General features: G+C 42.4%; 4 protein-coding genes across 6 annotated transcripts; 3 read left to right on the top strand and 1 right to left on the bottom strand.

Moving 5' to 3' along the window:
• Positions 1-242: 242 nt before the first annotated feature.
• On the top strand, positions 243-7,039 carry LOC119131012 (glutathione hydrolase 1 proenzyme-like). Its single transcript, XM_037265068.1, has 13 exons — positions 243-389; positions 1,892-2,077; positions 3,120-3,250; positions 3,346-3,435; positions 3,609-3,801; positions 3,883-4,046; positions 4,370-4,519; positions 4,722-4,858; positions 4,931-5,118; positions 5,208-5,335; positions 5,452-5,564; positions 5,680-5,793; positions 5,964-7,039. Exons 2-13 carry the CDS (start codon positions 1,953-1,955, stop codon positions 6,108-6,110), a joined length of 1,680 nt encoding a protein of 559 aa, XP_037120963.1. The 5' UTR covers positions 243-389; positions 1,892-1,952; the 3' UTR covers positions 6,111-7,039.
• A 1,431-nt stretch (positions 7,040-8,470) lies between these two features.
• Positions 8,471-8,931, top strand: LOC119131036 (histone H4). The gene has a single exon (XM_037265104.1). The coding sequence runs from the start codon at positions 8,500-8,502 to the stop codon at positions 8,809-8,811; it is 312 nt and encodes a 103-aa protein (XP_037120999.1). The 5' UTR covers positions 8,471-8,499; the 3' UTR covers positions 8,812-8,931.
• A 3,450-nt stretch (positions 8,932-12,381) lies between these two features.
• On the top strand, positions 12,382-12,872 carry LOC119131033 (histone H2B 1/2-like). The gene has a single exon (XM_037265101.1). It carries the CDS (start codon positions 12,393-12,395, stop codon positions 12,765-12,767), a length of 375 nt encoding a protein of 124 aa, XP_037120996.1. The 5' UTR covers positions 12,382-12,392; the 3' UTR covers positions 12,768-12,872.
• Positions 12,873-13,197: 325 nt separating this feature from the next.
• LOC119131014 (gastrula zinc finger protein XlCGF57.1-like) lies at positions 13,198-17,847 on the bottom strand. 3 transcript variants are annotated; one of them, XM_037265072.1, is made up of 2 exons: positions 17,443-17,847; positions 13,198-14,927 (listed from the first exon to the last, which is right to left on the bottom strand). In XM_037265072.1, exons 1-2 carry the CDS (start codon positions 17,552-17,554, stop codon positions 13,429-13,431), a joined length of 1,611 nt encoding a protein of 536 aa, XP_037120967.1. In that variant the 5' UTR covers positions 17,555-17,847; the 3' UTR covers positions 13,198-13,428. The 3 variants fall into 3 exon arrangements, with proteins under 3 accessions (XP_037120967.1, XP_037120966.1, XP_037120968.1); XM_037265071.1 differs by lacking the exon at positions 17,443-17,847 and adding an exon at positions 15,522-15,960; XM_037265073.1 differs by lacking the exon at positions 13,198-14,927 and adding an exon at positions 16,203-17,313.
• Between the last annotated feature and the right edge of the window lie 112 nt (positions 17,848-17,959).

The raw sequence follows: 17,959 nt of genomic DNA, 5'->3' as shown, positions 1-17,959 counted from the left end.
AATACAAAAACTACGCTACTACTTGACTAATATTTCAATATACTACAACTAAATATTTTTGCCATTACTATTATACGATTGGAGCGAGTAGAAGACTGCAAACGATGCTGGGAATAAAAATCCAATTGAATATGGTTTCCGCTCACGTTCCAAATGATGAATTAATTTCAATTTGCCATCATCATTCAAGGCGGCGTCAGTGGTCGGTTGATGTGCATTTTATAAAGGTGTTTAACGGTGGGCCGGCTTATGGTTTACGACTCCAGTGATAGTTACATATTGAAAAGCCACAGTGAGTGAGTGTCGCATATCACCTGATTTGCAGAATGCGGCCGACATAACGACGAGGAGCACGTTTCTTGTTGCAGAGGACCCTGACGCAAGTCAAGGTAAGAGCATATCACGCTCGTTGATTGTCATCCTTTGGAATGTAAACAATTGAATGCTACTGGATGTGGACTTAACCTGTTACCAAAAAAAAAAAAGACAAAATGTTTAGTTATGTGACAGGTTACATAACATAATCAATAAGCACTGTTGTACCTCAATGGCGTAGAACCATGAATGACTTTTAATGAAGTTGTTTTTTGTTGTCTTAGTCATTTATTTGGACGTTGCACTTTTATGTCCCAAATTCTAGGTGTTTTCTGGTTCTTTGGGCAAACAAATTAAGAAACAGGTTAAGGGCTTTGTCCTGATTCACCACAACGTCGGCCACTGTGTTCGATCACAAAAGCCAACTCACACTGATTTGTGGGCACCGAAAGGGACTTCCAACCAATGGCATGGTTACGTCACTGGGCAGCTTGACTTTCTATAACCCAGCATTGGCTCGGGTACTTTTGGACCCAGCGCTGGGTTAGCCATTTCGCCCAAGTTGGTTTACTTTGGACCCAGGGGGGCATGTGCCCTTTTGGTGATGGGAGCTTTTACGGTTTCCTTCTGCTGGCTGGCAAGAGAAGCAGAGTCCAAAATATTTGATATCTAATACTGTCAAGAGCCTGTTTTTGTGGTGAATGGTTCCTTTCCAGTTTTTGGTTAGATGGATGGCCGGAGTCTCCAGTGCACACAAGTCTTAAGCAGTGGATAGATGAGAGCTTGCAAATGAATTTTTTTTTTGCTAGCGTTTTTTTGCCTGTGGGAATCGTGTGTTTTTTTTTTCTTGACAAAGTTCTGCATTATACTCATGTTACTTCAAGTTGGTAAATTCTGTTTGCTTATTCTTGTATTCTTCACTTGTATTGTGTGCATTATTTTTTGCCTGTGTCTGAAATTGTTTCTTTGTTTGCTTTTCTGGTATTGGTGTCTTTACTTTGAAATTTGGTCTCTTCTGTTGGTGTTTTTATCGTCTTCTGTGTGTGAGGTATGTTTCTATATGGCTGATATTTTGCTGTGTTTCCATCTTTTTTTATTCTTCCACTTAGTCTTTTTGTCTAGTTCTGTCTGACGCCATGCTCCATTCATGCTTCATTCATGTTGTTTTTTCAGTTTTTTGTGTTTTACTGTTCAACCTTTTGTCTATCTAGTTTCCCATTCTTTGTTTAGCTCTTGCTGACGTTGTCCTATCTTGTTGATATAAAATTGTTTAAGTTCATGTTGGCTCTGTCCTTGTGCTTCACTTTTCTGATACACGATTGTAACAAACTTACACTTGCTGCTCGGCCAAGCTGACACAGCACATTTTGAACTGCCCCATTGATGGATGAGAATTTTTTTGGGGGGTCCTGATTAAGACTATATGGATACCCTAATCTTTTTTATGGATATATATATTTTTTGGGGGTTGTATATTTTCTATGTATTTATATTTATATATTTATATATGCATCTATGTAATTAAAAAACTATTTGAATTCTTGACATTCTATTTAACTCTGTTTTCAAATTTCAGCGTTTCCAAAGGCACCAAAATAGTGCAGGTGAGGATCGTGCTGGCGGCAACGCTGCTAGTGATGGTGACGGTGGCCATATTTGTGGGCGTCTACTTCGGCGTGGATAGGAATACGCATCCGAGCGAACCTGTGTACTTGAAGGCTGCCGTGGCGGCGGACGCTGGGCCGTGTTCAGTGATTGGCAGGCAAGGATGCACACATGCTTATTTTCCGACCCCGAGCTAAAGGCAGTATGACAAGCTGTTAAAGGGGAAGTCAAGTAAAAAAAAAAAAAAGTCTTAACAATATATTCTATGCACGCCCATTAGTCCAAACATGTCATTCTGATTAAAACTGTGTTTATAGAATATGAATTTAGCAGCAAAATCCACCCATTTTATCTATCTCGACGGCGGCCATTTTGCCACTTGCCGACTGAAATTATATCACAGTGGCTGCCATAACCAATCACGGCTTACGTTTTTTATGAGTTTGGTGATGTGAAACTCGTAAGATGCCGTAAATCCAACGACTAATCAGTACTAATACCACAACTAATGAATACTATTATTTACTCTAATAACTACTAAATACTATTGCTGCTAATCTCATTGAACATCTAGCGTATCATATTATCAATTATTCGCTAACTACTATTACCCTGCCACCTTTGATCTTAAGGCCGTCAGTCAATTATACGCTCACATTCACTGCGTGATAATTAAACAGACACACAGAAATCAGTCACTGACTCTTTTAATACCCTTACGTGACTCTATTCATGCACATTAATGAAAGCTAGCTCAGGCTTAACTAAACCATAAGCAGTATATACGGTACTGTACTGTATACACTCTCATTCCTCACAATAATCTAATGACATCCAGTGGATCCATAGTGGAAGATCTAATTATATGCGTCACACACAAGACTTTCCCTGAGAGGATGACAGAGGCCTTTGTCACGCTTCCATGACTTGGATAGAAACCGTGTACGGGGGCTTAACATCGGACGGAGGGAACATGGAAATGACTTGGGCATACAACAGCTGCAAAATGAGCACAGATGACTGAACAGTGGCACACATTTGCCGGAATATTTTTCAAAACATTCTCTGCTGTTCACTTTCCTAGCGTGCTCATTGTTTTTTGTTAAGGTCTGTCTTGTTCACAAGTCCAAACAATAACAGGGTCTCTCAGCGTCACTGTAGTCCTAAAATTAAAATTACATTTGTGTGTATTTTGACAGTGACACATTGAAGAAAGGAGGCTCGGCAGTAGACGCCTGCATCGCCGCCTTGCTCTGTGTCGGCCTGATGAACGCTCACAGTATGGGCATCGGGGGAGGACTTTTCATCACCATCTACAACGCAACAAATGGTACACTTCCAATTCACCTTTAACGGCTTGACTTAATAACTCACTGGCACACGCTGTGCGCCCATAAAAATGACGCTCCCCTGCAACACGCGCAGACACGGTGGAAACTATCGACGCTCGGGAGACGGCGCCTCGCAACGCAACGGAGAATATGTTTGGTAACAGCACAGATTTGTCCCAGAAAGGTACTTTAGATTTTCTAAGAACTCCTAACTTCAGCTGTAAAGAGACTCGATCTTGATTACAGTGGTAAATGCTGTTACTATGAATTTATCATTTGTTGCTGCTCGAACCTTTCACCCTTCACATAGTAATTATGTAATGAAATGATCTCCATCTTGCTTTTATTATTTGATAGGAGGTTTATCCATCGCTGTACCGGGAGAGATTCGAGGTTATGAGCTGGCTCACAAGCGTCATGGCAATCTTCCTTGGAAGGATTTGTTCCAGCCAAGCATTGATCTGGCAGAGAAAGGATTTCCTTTGGGCCGGGCGCTGGCCAAAGCTCTGGCCCGACATAATAAAACCATCATCAAAGACGTAGCCTTGTGGTGAGACGTGAAAACTGCCATGATGCTCATTTTCAAGAAATGTTTATGGGATTTAAACCAAAAACAGTTTTTGTCTTGCAGTGAGGTTTTCTGCCGTAGCGGCGGCGGCGACGTCTTGAAAGAAAAGGATACCATTAAGTTTCCCAAGCTTGCAAACACTTACCGGAAAATAGCACAAGAGGGCGCTGACGCCTTCTACCGTGGAGAACTTGCACACAATCTGGTGACAGATATCCAGGCTGCAGGTCATTTTTTTCACATGACTTCCAATCTTTTAATTTTTTATTCTTTTATATTTCCTCTCACAGTGTCATTTCTTTAAAAAAAAAAACAAAAAAAAACGTTTTTACGTGTGCATTAAGATTGATGCTACATTCTGTCCTCCATCTTATGAAAGCTGCCATTTACGTTTTTTTTTTTTATCTTTGTTGATTCAAAGATGTGAATATTCTAAAGCGTCACAGCAAACACCTTCCCTCTCTGCGGCGTCTAATTTTACTAGCGTGACGGATTTGTATCCCAGATTGAGTCCAAGTGCATTGACGCTGTTTGTCTCTCGCTTGCATAGGCGGAATCATCACAATGGAGGATCTGAGGGATTATGTGCCAGTCTTGGATATGGAGCCTTTGAGCGTGATGGTGGGGGAGTACACCATGGCTGTTCCCAACGCCCCCGCCAGCGGCCCTGTGCTCTCGCTGATATTAAACATCTTGAATGGTAAACCACAGATTCTGTGTCCAAAAAAAGTACCTTGTGTGGGAGAGAGGATGCGCTTTCATGTGTGCAGCCTTCGCTTTTTCCCAGCCGCTTGCTCGGAATGGGAGAGTTTGTAAAGTTCCAAAATGAGATTCTAAAACATATTGTAGAGTTCAGGTCAGTGTTTAAAAAGGTTTAGCTCCTCTCCCGGCATTTTCCACAGGGTACAACTTGACATCCGACAGCGTGGCGAGCACCGAGAAGAAGATCTTGACGTACCATCGTATCACGGAGGCCTTTCGTTTCGCCTACGCAAAGAGGACCTTGCTCGGAGATCGTGCTTTCCTCAACATCACCTCCGTAAGAATCCTGTCAATCACCTTTGCAAATATAGACTTCAAAATATTTGTATCTTTTTCTCCCCTCGCAAAGCTCATCGAGAACATCACCTCTCAGTCCTACGCCGACGAGCTCCGTGGAAAGATCACTGACTGGACGACTCATAACATCAGCTACTATGAACCAGAGTTTTATCTCCCCGACGACCACGGAACCACGCACATCTCGGTGGTGGCGGAGGACGGCAGCGCCGTGGCGGCCACGAGTACCATTAACCAATAGTATGACCTCTCAGCGGACCTTTTAACCGGAAGCATGAGCATGTTTTTAATGTTCTTTTAACGTTCTCTTGGTTACTTCTGGCCTGCAGTTTGGGCTCCAAATTCTTGTCAAACTCAACGGGGATCCTTCTCAACAACGAGATGGATGACTTCAGCTCTCCGTTAATCACAAACGGTTTCGGGGTGCCTCCGTCACCGAATAACTTCATCCGGCCAGGTTAATTGCAGGCATATATTCTTTATCCTCATCGATAGTTCCGTCTATACCAAACTACCGGGACACACCTGGGTTCAATAATAACTGACTCCACTACTGTTTAACGCTGTTCAAAGGGAAGAGGCCAATGTCTTCCATGTGTCCAACCATCATCTTTGACAAAGAACGCCGAGTGAAGATGGTGGTAGGCGGCTCGGGTGGTACCAAGATCACTACCTCCATTGCTCAGGTAACCCCTTAAAGAAGCCAGTATGCCCTGGATTGGCCACCACTCAATCATCAGTCCAAATGCTTGAGAACGATGCTCCGAAAATAGTTGTGATGAATGATTATGGGCCTCTTAGGTAATCGTGAAGGCACTGTTCTTTGACTACGACTTGAAGAAAGCCGTGACCGAACCGAGGCTCCACAACCAACTGAGTCCTAACCCCACTGTGGCCGAGCCAGACTTTGACAAAGTGAGGCTTGTGGAAAAAAATATAGAAGTGGGGGAAGTCTTCCAGTACTCAAAATGTTCTCCCTTATATCATTATGGCGAACAAACTGCCAACTGTGTTTTCATAAATGAACATTCATGATGGAGTGCAGCAAGTTCCTTGTTTTCCTGACATCTTGCTTGTCTTGGTAGAACATCTTAGAGGGTCTGGCAAAGAAGAACCATGAGATCGAAATCCTTAAGTCCACCGGAGCCGTGGTGCAAGCCATCGTCCGCTACAAGGATGGACTCCACGCTCAGTCAGACCCTCGTAAGTGGGCGCACGCCGCGGGGTACTGAGCTCACCTGCGAAACGCCACGCCACGCCACTCCGATTGGACATTAACTTCAGAGACTCTCTGAACTTCTTGTCCTTTGCACCAAACGCTCTCCCAATAATTCTTTTGTAGATAAGTGCACCAACGAAATGTAACTAGCTCCTGGTGTCACCTGCATTGACCTCATTGTCCTCTTGAGTTTTAAGAGGAGCCACTGTGAATGTTTAGAGCTCAGCCTCTCTGTGACCTTTTTGGCCGATCATAAAAGTGTACAATTCCTTACTCTTTTTGTAAATCATTAACACAGTCAAGTTCAGTACTGTCCAAGATGCCATTATGTAGCCACAAGGACAACTGCTCTTTATAGGAATGACGTTTCTTCGGAAGCTTCCAAAATCACCAATACTTATCGCAATATGGCATCTTCTATGCTAGAAGAATGTGGAACTGTATTACAAGACAACTCTACATTTTATTAGAAATTGTGTCTTATTTCTTTAGGATGTTTTATAATGTCTCTCTTTGGTTTGAAATTCTTTCAAATGTTGGCTTTTATTCGTCTGCGCACGTTGAGTTACCTCGTGTATGAAATTGAATATAAGTACAGATAAATAGCAGTAATCATACTGTACACCTGACCGTTTTTAGCTGACCATGTGTGGTGGTTATCATTTAAAAAAAGTATTTTGAAAATAGGTCAGTTGATATATGTTGAATATCTGATTTGCTATGGAAAGTTGAAAACATTCCGAGTGAGATTCTCCAATCCGTTAATGCTAAAATAAGCAATTAATGGTTCATTTTCTCCATTGTTGATCAAGGTAATGTTTTATTGCGAGCCTCACTTTCCACTTGGTGAGATAATAAAGCCCTATATTGAGTGCATGTGAATATTTCATACAAAGCTTCCCAAAGCCCCCAAACTTAATAAAGATCCCCACTTGCTGAGCATCTTGGCAATTAGTCATTAAGAAGACAAGGAGACATTGGAGTCTGGCTGTTTCATGCCTCCGAGGCCCAATTAAGCATCACCTCAGGTCCACACACGTATTGCTGACACTGACGCAACACACACACACAGACACACATGCGTGCACACACTTAGTTACGGTATTTTTTGAGATGTGTTCACAGCACAGTGTCGCCTCTTTGATTAAAATGGCTGCCATTCAAAGTGAGTCGAGTCAAGACTGTCAAATTGCTTTCGTCACGACGAGGGTATGGTTGCCCTCAATTTACAACCTAAATTTTGGTATGTTTTCCATGAGATGTAGACAATTCAGTGTTTCTGTCGGCTGAATTTCTTTCACCGTACATGGACAATAGATGTTTTTTTCCAATCAGATTCTATTCTCAAAATGTTGCCATGCCAATCTTTTCTGTCCAGGTCTTGAGAATTAGTAGTGCTGTTTGATGTAACTAAATCTACATTGGACTGGTTTTTAAAAATCAATTCATATTGGCCTCACAGGGTCTGCAAGCAAGTCCGTAATAACATTATTGCTCAATTTCCTCTGCCTATGCGCGTGATGTGTGTGATTCCATCTTCCAAACTCAGACTGGGTGCACCGCACAGGACCAGCTCAGTGGCCTAAGGGTAGAGTGTCTGCCCTGAAGCTGGAAGGTCGTGGGTTCAAACCCCGGCCGGGTCATACCAGAGACTATAAAAATGGTACCCATTTTTTCCCTGCTTGTCACTCAGTGTAAGGGGTTGGAATGGGGCCTTAGATCACTAAATGATTCTCTCCCCCAGGGCATGGATCAAAATCACACGGGGATGGGTTAAATGCAGAAGACAAATTTCACCACACCCAGGTGTGTGGCGATCATTGGGACTCTAACTTTTAACTACAATGGCGTCATCTAGCGCCGAACCACTGTAGCACACATTTATTATTATTATTATTATTATTGGTGGCGAACATAGAGGCTGAAAAACTCACATTTTCCGTTTTTTTCGCACATGGACTGCTGCTTCGAAAGGGCAGGAAACGATCTCTTTACTGATTGGACAACCGATTCCCCGCTTCGACTAGCCAATCAATGAGAAGCAAGAGTGTGAATAGCTACTCTGCTCGCCCAAAGTAAAATACTTCTATAATAACTTATAATAGACTAAAATATGGGTCTTTGCTTTATTACGTCTATAATCATGTACAATATTACATAAATGGTGTAATGTTGCTGTGACTAGCACTAAATCGGTGTGAATTCTGTCTTTTTTATTTTTAAACGTAGACATATATGGTAACGTTATGCTTAGTGAATTCGTTGGGGAAGGGCTGCTGAGCGACGTCTCTTTTTCCAGTCTTCTTTCAGGTCCGCGATGTTGGTATAATAATGTCTGCCAGTCACCAGAAGTCACTCATTTCTCAGATTGTCTTGTACAAGGCTAATCTCCTAGCAGCATAATGTCTGGACGTGGCAAAGGTGGTAAGGGTTTGGGAAAAGGAGGCGCGAAGCGCCATCGTAAAGTCCTTCGTGATAACATCCAGGGAATCACAAAACCCGCCATTCGCCGTCTTGCTCGCCGAGGCGGCGTCAAACGTATCTCTGGGCTGATCTACGAGGAAACCCGTGGAGTGCTTAAAGTCTTCCTCGAGAACGTCATCCGTGATGCAGTTACCTACACCGAGCATGCCAAAAGGAAGACCGTCACCGCCATGGACGTAGTGTACGCACTGAAGAGGCAAGGACGTACTCTGTACGGATTTGGTGGTTAAGTTTATCAATTGTCCCGGTCTAATCAACCAACGGCCCTTTTCAGGGCCACACACTTCTCGAAAGAGTTAATTTTCCCTTGGTCAAAGTATGACACTCAGAATAAACAGACTTAATTCAGCCAATCACAGAGTGGCAATGGCACGACGGCAATGAACTACGCATGAGTGATGCGTATTCCAGTTCTTTCAAGTGAACTGAATCTTCAGAATCAGTTCACTCAAGATGCGTTCAAACGAGTCGTCGTCCCCACACACACTGATCCGTTTTTTCTTTAAACTTTAATAACGAAGCAATACACCAGACAAAAAACAATCAAGTAAACACACGGTAATGTCGACAACGGCAACGCACATTTTTCTCTATATTACAACATCCCGTGGGAACAACATATACATCAAACAATACAACTACCCCCCCCCCCCCCCCCCAACAAATATTATATATATTAATAATTGGCTCGGGTAACATTTATTTCTATAATACAACACCTACACACTTGGCAACAGTCTCTCACCCGGTAGTGAACAGGAAGTTGCGTCACTGACTCGTCTCGTTCGTGAACGGGAAAAACACGTCACGGACTCGTAAAGTCTCTCCATCTATCGCTCGTCATTTACTTCATATGGTGTACCGGCACAAAGGTTTGCAGTGCTGAGGACATGTGGAGCCATAGAACGGTTATTTCGAAGCACCGAGCGGTTGGGCACATTGACGGTAGTGTTGGCTCGTGAATGAACGATTCGTTCAAAAGAACGATTTTTCTTTCAGTGAATGAGAGTGAACGGATCACTTCCTAAAGTGATTGGTTGTTTTTTCAGTTCATATGTGTTTTATGTTGTTATAGGAGTTGGTGTCCCGCAAAATAACAAATGTCGGCATAACTGTTTTTTTTTTTTTTCAACCTTTTATTCAAACACAAACACATTCAGTATCATAACACCATCAACTACAATCCAACAAATACAAAATTAAAACATCAATGTCGGCATAACGTGTGTCGGCTGGCACAGCAGCAACGCTGTCTGTCACTCACTCGTGAATCTTCGCGAACGAACCTGAAAATGGCGGTGTACCTAATAGAGTGTCCGAATGACGTCACAGATCAAACAGCCAATCACAAAGTGGGGGTGAGGGCGGGTGTGGCACTTTTCACTTTCAGTTAAGCTTTGACCATGATTTTTCCCTAATGAATTGGCCTGTTACTAGGAACACCTGAAAATGGAGGTGTACCCAATGGATTGTCCGAGTGACGTCACAGTTCAAACAGCCAATCAGGAGGTGGGGGTGAGGGCGGGTGTGGCACTTTTCACGTTCCTTTTAAGCTTTGACCATGATTTTTCCCTAATGAAGTGGCCTGTTATTAGGTTCACTTGAAAATGGCGGTGTACCTAATGGAGTGTCCGTGTGGTTCCCTCGTTAAGTGCACCTGCGTGAAAAGTTTTAGCTCCTGCGGAACGGGAAAGTGACCAAAAACTTTTCACGCAGGTGCGCTTAACGAGGGTCACTTGGAAAACATATTGGAACGCGGCCCCGAAGACTAGAGCTTGACACCTGTGACCTTTGACCATGATATTTCCCTAATAAAGTGGCCTGTTATTAGGTACACTTGAAAATGGCGGTGTACCTAATGGAGTGTCTGTGTGATTCCCTCGTTAAGTGCACCTGCGTGAAAAGTTTTAGCTCCTGCAGAACGTGAAAGGAGCTAAAACTTTTCACGCAGGTGCGCTTAACGAGGGTCACTTGGAAAACATATTGGAACGCGGCCCCGAAGACTAGAGCTTGACACCTGTGACCTTTGACCATGATATTTCCCTAATAAAGTGGCCTGTTATTAGGTACACTTGAAAATGGCGGTGTACCTAATGGAGTGTCTGTGTGATTCCCTCGTTAAGTGCACCTGCGTGAAAAGTTTTAGCTCCTGCAGAACGTGAAAGGAGCTAAAACTTTTCACGCAGGTGCGCTTAACGAGGGTCACTTGGAAAACATATTGGAACGCGGCCCCTCGAGGGCTGGAGGTCGATACCCCTGGTTTAAGTGAAAAGTGCCACACCCGCCCTCACCCCCACTTTCTGATTGGCTGTTTAATCTGTGACGTCATTCGGACACTCCAATAGGTACACCGCCATTTTCATGTGTTCCTAATAACAGGCCACTTCATTAGGGAAAAATCATGGTCAAAGCTTAACTGAAAGTGAAAAGTGCCACACCCGCCCTCACCCCCACTTTCTGATTGGCTGTTTGATCTGTGACGTCATTCGGACACTCCATTAGGTACACCGCCATTTTCAGGTGTACCTAACCACAGGCCACTTCATTAGGGAAGAATCATGGTCAAAGCTTAAAAGGAACGTGAAAAGTGCCACACCCGCCCTCACCCCCACTTTCTGATTGGCTGTTTGATCTGTGACGTCATTCGGACACTCTATTAGGTACACCGCCATTTTCAGGTTCGTTCGTGAAGATTCACGAGTGAGTGACAGACAGCGTTGCTGCTGTGCCAGCCGACACACGTTATGCCGACATTGATGTTTTAATTCTGTATTTGTTGGATTGTAGTTGATGGTGTTATGATACTGAATGTGTTTGTGTTTGAGTAAAAGGTTGAAAAAAAAAAGAAAACAGTTATGCCGACATTTGTTATTTTGCGAGACACCAACTCCTATAACAACATAAAACACATTGTCATATAAAGCAGTTAATCAGATGTCTGATTTTTATGGTTTAATTGGCGAATATAAAAACAAGGAATAAAACACCAGACAAGTTTTAACATAAATGTTTATTTAAAAGAAATAATAAAAGCACATTTCAAACCAGCAATCTAATGTGAAATTGCAGGAGATATATTGGATAACAATATTTAGGCGTATATATACATACACGTTATTTAAAAACTACTATAAGTGTTATAAAATCAAGTTGTTGCATAACGGCGCATCCCTTCATGCAATAAAGTTAGCCGTTAGCTTGGAGAAAACGTGCATAAAAGAAGTGGTCTTTCAGTGAGTGGTTCTTTCTATGGTAAATCGTAAATCTACATTCTGGCTTACATAGTTCACGCCAAGAGACGCAACACATTCACTGACTGATCTGTTGATGCACAGGAAGGAAGGCAGTTCACCCATTAACTCGTTCGCGAACGGGAAAGTCAGGATTCGTTCCCTCACTGATCCGTTCTCGTGACGAACTGCAAATGCAAATCACTCACTGACTCGTTCACTCACAGATCCGTTCGGTTGGTGAACGTGAAATGCAATTCACGACTCGTTCGTGAACGGGAAGTTACGTCATTTTCTTCTTCGTTTTGTTTTACGGCGAGGTGGCACCAGCTTCAATGCGCATTACCGACACCTACTGGTTGAAGTGAACTGAAAAAACAACCAATCACTTTAGGAAGTGATTCGTTCACTCTCATTCACTGAAGGAAAATCGTTCTTTTGAACGACTCGTTCACTCACGAGCCAACGCTACCAAGCATTGATTTCAGCCAATCACCGTGTGGCAATGGCACAGAGTTATTTGCATAAGAGCGGCTAGAAGAACCCTGATTTGCATGACGTCAGTTTTTCTTGTTATCATCATGCCCGAACCAGCAAAGCCAGCGCCCAAGAAGGGCTCAAAGAAAGCCGTCACCAAGTCCACCGGCAAGCCCGGAAGGAGGCGAAAGAAGGGGAGGAAGGAAAGCTACGCCATCTACGTGTACAAGGTGTTGAAGCAGGTCCATCCCGATACTGGCATCTCCTCCAAGGCGATGAGCATCATGAACTCCTTCGTCAACGATATCTTCGAGCGCATCGCTTCAGAGGCGTCTCGCCTGGCGCTTTACAACAAGCGTTCAACTATCACGTCCAGGGAGATTCAGACCGCCGTGCGTCTTCTGCTCCCGGGTGAGCTGGCAAAGCACGCTGTGTCTGAGGGCACCAAGGCAGTCACTAAATATACCAGCTCAAAGTAAATCGCATTGGCGTCATGTCTACACAACGGTTCTTTTAAGAGCCACCAACATACTTCTGAGAAGTTTTTATTCCAGTGTTGAATTTCTAGGTCAAGGATAAGTTCAACACACCCGAGTGAAAAGATCAGTTCATTTCCACGTGCTGCAGGAGCCTTACTTTTGACACAGATGCACCTAACGAGGGAATCTTGGAAAACATGTTGGAATGCAGCTCTGAGGACTGGAGTTTGACATCTGTGCTTTAAACCCTACTTTGAAACCCTAACTCTAGTATGAAACCCTACTTTGTACAGTATCCTTAATAGAAATAAAGGCTATATGTAGACCTGTATTTCCATTAAAAATACTGTTAAGCTTTTTTAGTTAAAAAGATGACCATGTATGGTAAGGCTTTTTTGGTTAAATAAAAAGAGCCTTGCTATACACTAACTCATTTTTTGCACTTGTATTTTATTCAGAATAATATATATAATTTACATCTTGCGAACAAAAGTCAAAGTTTCTTCACATTGATTCTATCAATCAATATGCTTAGCACAAAATCGTTGGCCAAAGATGCAATGTTAGTTCTAAACATTTGTCCACAGGAAACCTTTGAGAATTCTGGACAACCACAATAATCCAATTCAAAAATCTAAAATAATTTTTTTTATACAAGATTTCATTGATCACTTGTAATGTTACCAACACACTTGTGTCTCTTAATTTTGCCCCTCTGATAAAATCTTTCACCACAATCTAGGCAAGCAAAAGGTTTCTCACCCGTATGAATCCGTGTGTGACTTGTTAGGGTTCCCTTCTGAGAGAACCTTTGACCACAAACAGAGCATGGAAAAGGCTTCTCGCCAGTGTGTGTTCTTGTGTGACTTGTTAAAGTTCCCTTCTGTGAGAATCTAAGGCCACATACTGAGCAGACGAAAGGTTTTTCACCAGTGTGGGTTCTTGAGTGACTTCTTAAGGATGCCTTTTTAGAAAATTTTTGACCACAAACTGAGCAATCAAAAGGTTTCTCACCAGTGTGCGTTCTCATGTGTGACGTCATAACGTGCCTACGAGAGAATCTTTGACCACAAATTGAGCAGGCATAAGGTTTTTCTCCAGTGTGTGCTCGTGCGTGTGTTGTCAAAGCATGGCGACGAGAGAATCTTTGTCCACATATTGAGCAGACAAAAGGTTTCTCTCCTGTGTGGGTTGCTGTGTGACTAATTAGGTTTCCCTTGTGAGAGAATCTTTGACCACAAATTGAGCAGGGAAATGGTTTTTCTCCAGTATGTGTTTTAGTGTGTTTTGTCAAAGTACCATTTTCTGAGAAACTTAGACCGCATACTGTGCAGACAAAGGGTTTCTCTCCAGTGTGGGTTCTTGTGTGACTTTTTAAGTATCCTTTATGAGAGAATTTTTGACCACATATTGAGCAAGAATAAGGTTTTTCCCCAGTGTGTGTTCTTGTATGATATATTAATGGCCCCTTCTGAGTGAATCTTTGACCACAAACTGAGCAGACAAAAGGTTTTTCCCCAGTGTGTGTTCTTGTGTGTCTCCTTAAGTTTCCCTTTTCAGAGAATCTCTGACCACAAACTGAGCATGGGAAAGGTTTTGCCCCAGTGTGGCTAATCATATGATTTTTCAAGCGGCTCTTAAAAGCAAAGGTTTTCCCACACTGAGAACATTTCCAACGTTTTTTGTTACTGTGACACTTTGTATCAAGTTCGGACTCTTCTTCATCATCAGTATTACTGTTGCCATTTTTACAACTGGCATCATCTTCAATGTCATCCTCCTCGTCGTTATCATCATGTGACCGTGATGTTTCGTCGTCACTATCTGATAGTGGAGCTATGAGTCCATTTGCTTGTGATCCTCCACAATGGTCTTTGTCAGCCCCTGTCATGTGTTGACCTGAGCTGCTAATGCTGCTGCTACTACTGCTGCTTGGGGTCTCTGTTCCTCTGCTGTCCTCACTTTCTTCATCATCATCTTCACTTGGCAAAGGGACATCAGTCAACAGGACCTTGATGATATCTTCTTGCTCTTCCTCCTTGATGTACAGAAAGTCTTCTTCCTCCTCTTTTATTTGGAGGGGTTCTTTATCTTTCACTTTTTCTTTAGTCCAAGGAGACTGAAGATCTGACGAAAACGAACGAAGATTTTTACTGACGTCTGCAAGACAAGAAAACAAGGACATTTGAGGACAATTTCTTCTTGAATCATAACATCAACATCCCATTGGACCCACCCACAACCGCTGCTTTCAATGTCCCTATTTGTCCAGTAGATGGAGCGCTGACTCCAGTTAAGAAGCAGGCGCATGACGATGACGTCAGTGGCTAAATCAAACAATGGCCGGTTTACGGGAGTGGCTGATGCAAAAAAAAAAAAAGATTAATCTGTCTGACTGTGGACACACATTTGACCGGAAAGCTTTAAAAAGTAAATGAGATTAGCTCGTATTTCAGTTGCACTTTAACATTTATTGCAATCATGCAATGTTTGTTTTTTACCCGTTGCCTCATTATACAGCGTTTAAAATGTATATGGACTAAAACTAAATATACATTCATTAATTTGGTTAAAGGCATTACACACAATCTTTCCGACAGCTCAGAAAGTTTTTTGATACTGCACATACAACGCAAAATGTCAGGAAATCTTTGTCCCGGTTCTCTGACAAAGCTTCAGAAACCAACCCTACTCACACTGCTATTGTAAATAAAATATACGTATTTCCGAAGTGAGAGTGAGACATGCGCATACCTGCTGTTTGTAGGTGCTTTTGAAAACCAGCATCCACTCGTTGGCGGTGTCGCTCGTTCTCCTCGTTTGTTCCACAAAGTTCCTCGTCGTACTCTGCTGTCATTCTTGCGCACATTCTCACACGATCACACTTGATTTGAGTTCAGCATTGTGTCGCTACCAAACGCGTCTCTTTGTTAGCGGCTTGCAAATTAGGCTAAGCTACACTAGGCCGAAAAGCATCAAAGTGCAGATTTATTCACGCACGAAGTTAAATCGAATGCTGTATAAGTCGAGTGAAATCGTGATGGACATACTATCGTGGGGATTCTGTAGGTTCGGTAGTATATCAATTGAAGCGCCTATACGAAAAGTGCTGCAGTGACGTGTGCGCCTGTGTTGCGTGAATGCACGACCTGTAGCGCGCATGCGCAAGAGGTCGGCCATGTTTTAAGTTACGGCCACTCCACTTGGACAAAAATGTAGCAGTGCGCCCGATGTGCGGTGTATATGGTCCTGTAGAATCTTAGTTAACTACTTTTTATTTCATTGCTTTACTTTATTTTGACTTAAATACTATTAAATGTTATACTTAAAATTTTGTGGAGCACAGAGTTTTCTATTTGCTATGTAAATAAAGCAATTATGTAATATGTATACAATATTATGTAATGTGTATAAAGCAATTAAAACAGCATCCACTTCATGTTTCTAGCAAAATAGGTTTGTTATTTAATGCCATCTTTATACTTTTAATAACACAAACATGTCCCCTCGACAAACTGAACAATCATACACTTATTTGTGTGCTACAATTTTCCATGACATCTGATCTCACATTCAAATATTTGTTTTAACCATCCATTTAACAAAACAAATAAACTATTGGTGTGTGTATCAGAAAAAGATGTTTATCCCCACACTCTTCAGACGAATGGTACACTACTGTGTGTTCTTAAGTGTGAATTTAGGCTTGCCCTAAATGTGAAACCTTCACCACAAAACGGGCAGGCAAAGTGTTTCTCACTTTTTTCAATACTGTGCGTTTGTGTATGAAGTATTAAACTTGGCTTACAAGAGAATTTTTGACCACAATCTGAACAGATAAAAACAGTTTTACCACTGTGGATTCTTGTGTGGTTTCTTAACTGTCCTTCGTGAGCGAATCTTTCACCACAAACTAAGCATGAAAATTGCTTAGGAATATTGTGTGGTTTTGTGTGTTGCTTAAGGTTTCCATTATTAGAGTATGTCTTTTCACAAATTGGGCGGGCAAAAGGTTTTTCACCTGTGTGTACTCTTGTGTGAGTTATCAAAGTATGTTTAGCAGTATAACGATTCCCACATATTGAGCAGACAAATGGTTTTAACCCCATGTAGGTTATCACATGTTTTGTCAAGTGGCTCTTAAAAGTAAAAGTTTTCTCACAGTGAGGACATTTCCAGCATTTTTTGATACTGTGACATTTCATATTACCTTGAGACACTTTATCATCAGTATCAATGTTACCGTCATTATTAGTGTCATCATCTTTCACATCATCATGTGAATATAATGTTGCATCATCACTCTGTGATAGTGGAGCTATGAGTCCATCTGTTTGTGATCCTCCACAATGTTTTCCTTCAGCTTCGGTTATGCTGCTGCTACTGCTTGTAGGCTTGCTGGCCTCACTTTCGTTATGGACATTTTCACTTGGAAAAGGAACATCAGTCAACAAAACGTTGATGACAGCCTTTTCCTCCTCTTTAATATACAGGAATTCTTCCTCTTGTTTTATTAGGAGGGGCTCTTTGAGAGCTTCACCAACATCTGCAAGACAAGAAAACAAGCAAATTTGAGCCAAATCCCTTTTTGTCAATCTAATCAAGTCCAAATATTGGATGGTGCAGTCATCAACATCGTTTGGTATTTCCGGAGTTTAGTGAGACGTGGGCAAACCTGCTGTGTGTAACCCAACTAGTCCCCAACTCGCATCCACTCCTTGGCAATTTCGCTCCTCTTTTATTTCACAGGGTTCCTCCTTGAACTCGACTGTCCTTCTTGCACACATTCTCGCCCAATCTACTTGTTTTTAGCTTAGCAATGGGTTGCTCCCGTTTCTTTGATAGCAGCTTGGAAGCTAGGCTAAGGTAGCATCACAATGAACGGAGACGAATTTATCCAAGCACGAAGATCAATCGAATGATGTATTAGTCCAATAGTGATGGATAAACTACTTTACGAGTATTCTGTGCGTTCGGTTGTATGTCAAGCGAGGAAAAGTGCGGTAGTTACTAATAACGACGTGTGCGTCTGTGTGCTTCAAGACACGGTCGGCGAGGCGCATGCGCAACGTGTCGGCCATTTCCTCTTCTATAATGGGCGTGGCCTCTCCTTCCTCCTTAATGTGGTTGTGCTCTGCCTCTTATGGTTGGGAGGTTCGAGTTCATCATCATCTTGAATGAGTGGGACTTCC

The sequence above is a fragment of the Syngnathus acus genome, chromosome 12 (genome assembly GCF_901709675.1).
Source record: "Syngnathus acus chromosome 12, fSynAcu1.2, whole genome shotgun sequence".
Taxonomy (NCBI): domain Eukaryota; kingdom Metazoa; phylum Chordata; class Actinopteri; order Syngnathiformes; family Syngnathidae; genus Syngnathus; species Syngnathus acus.
The sequence above is the reverse complement of the archived record's forward strand: the minus strand, read 5'-3'. Positions and strand labels throughout refer to the sequence as shown.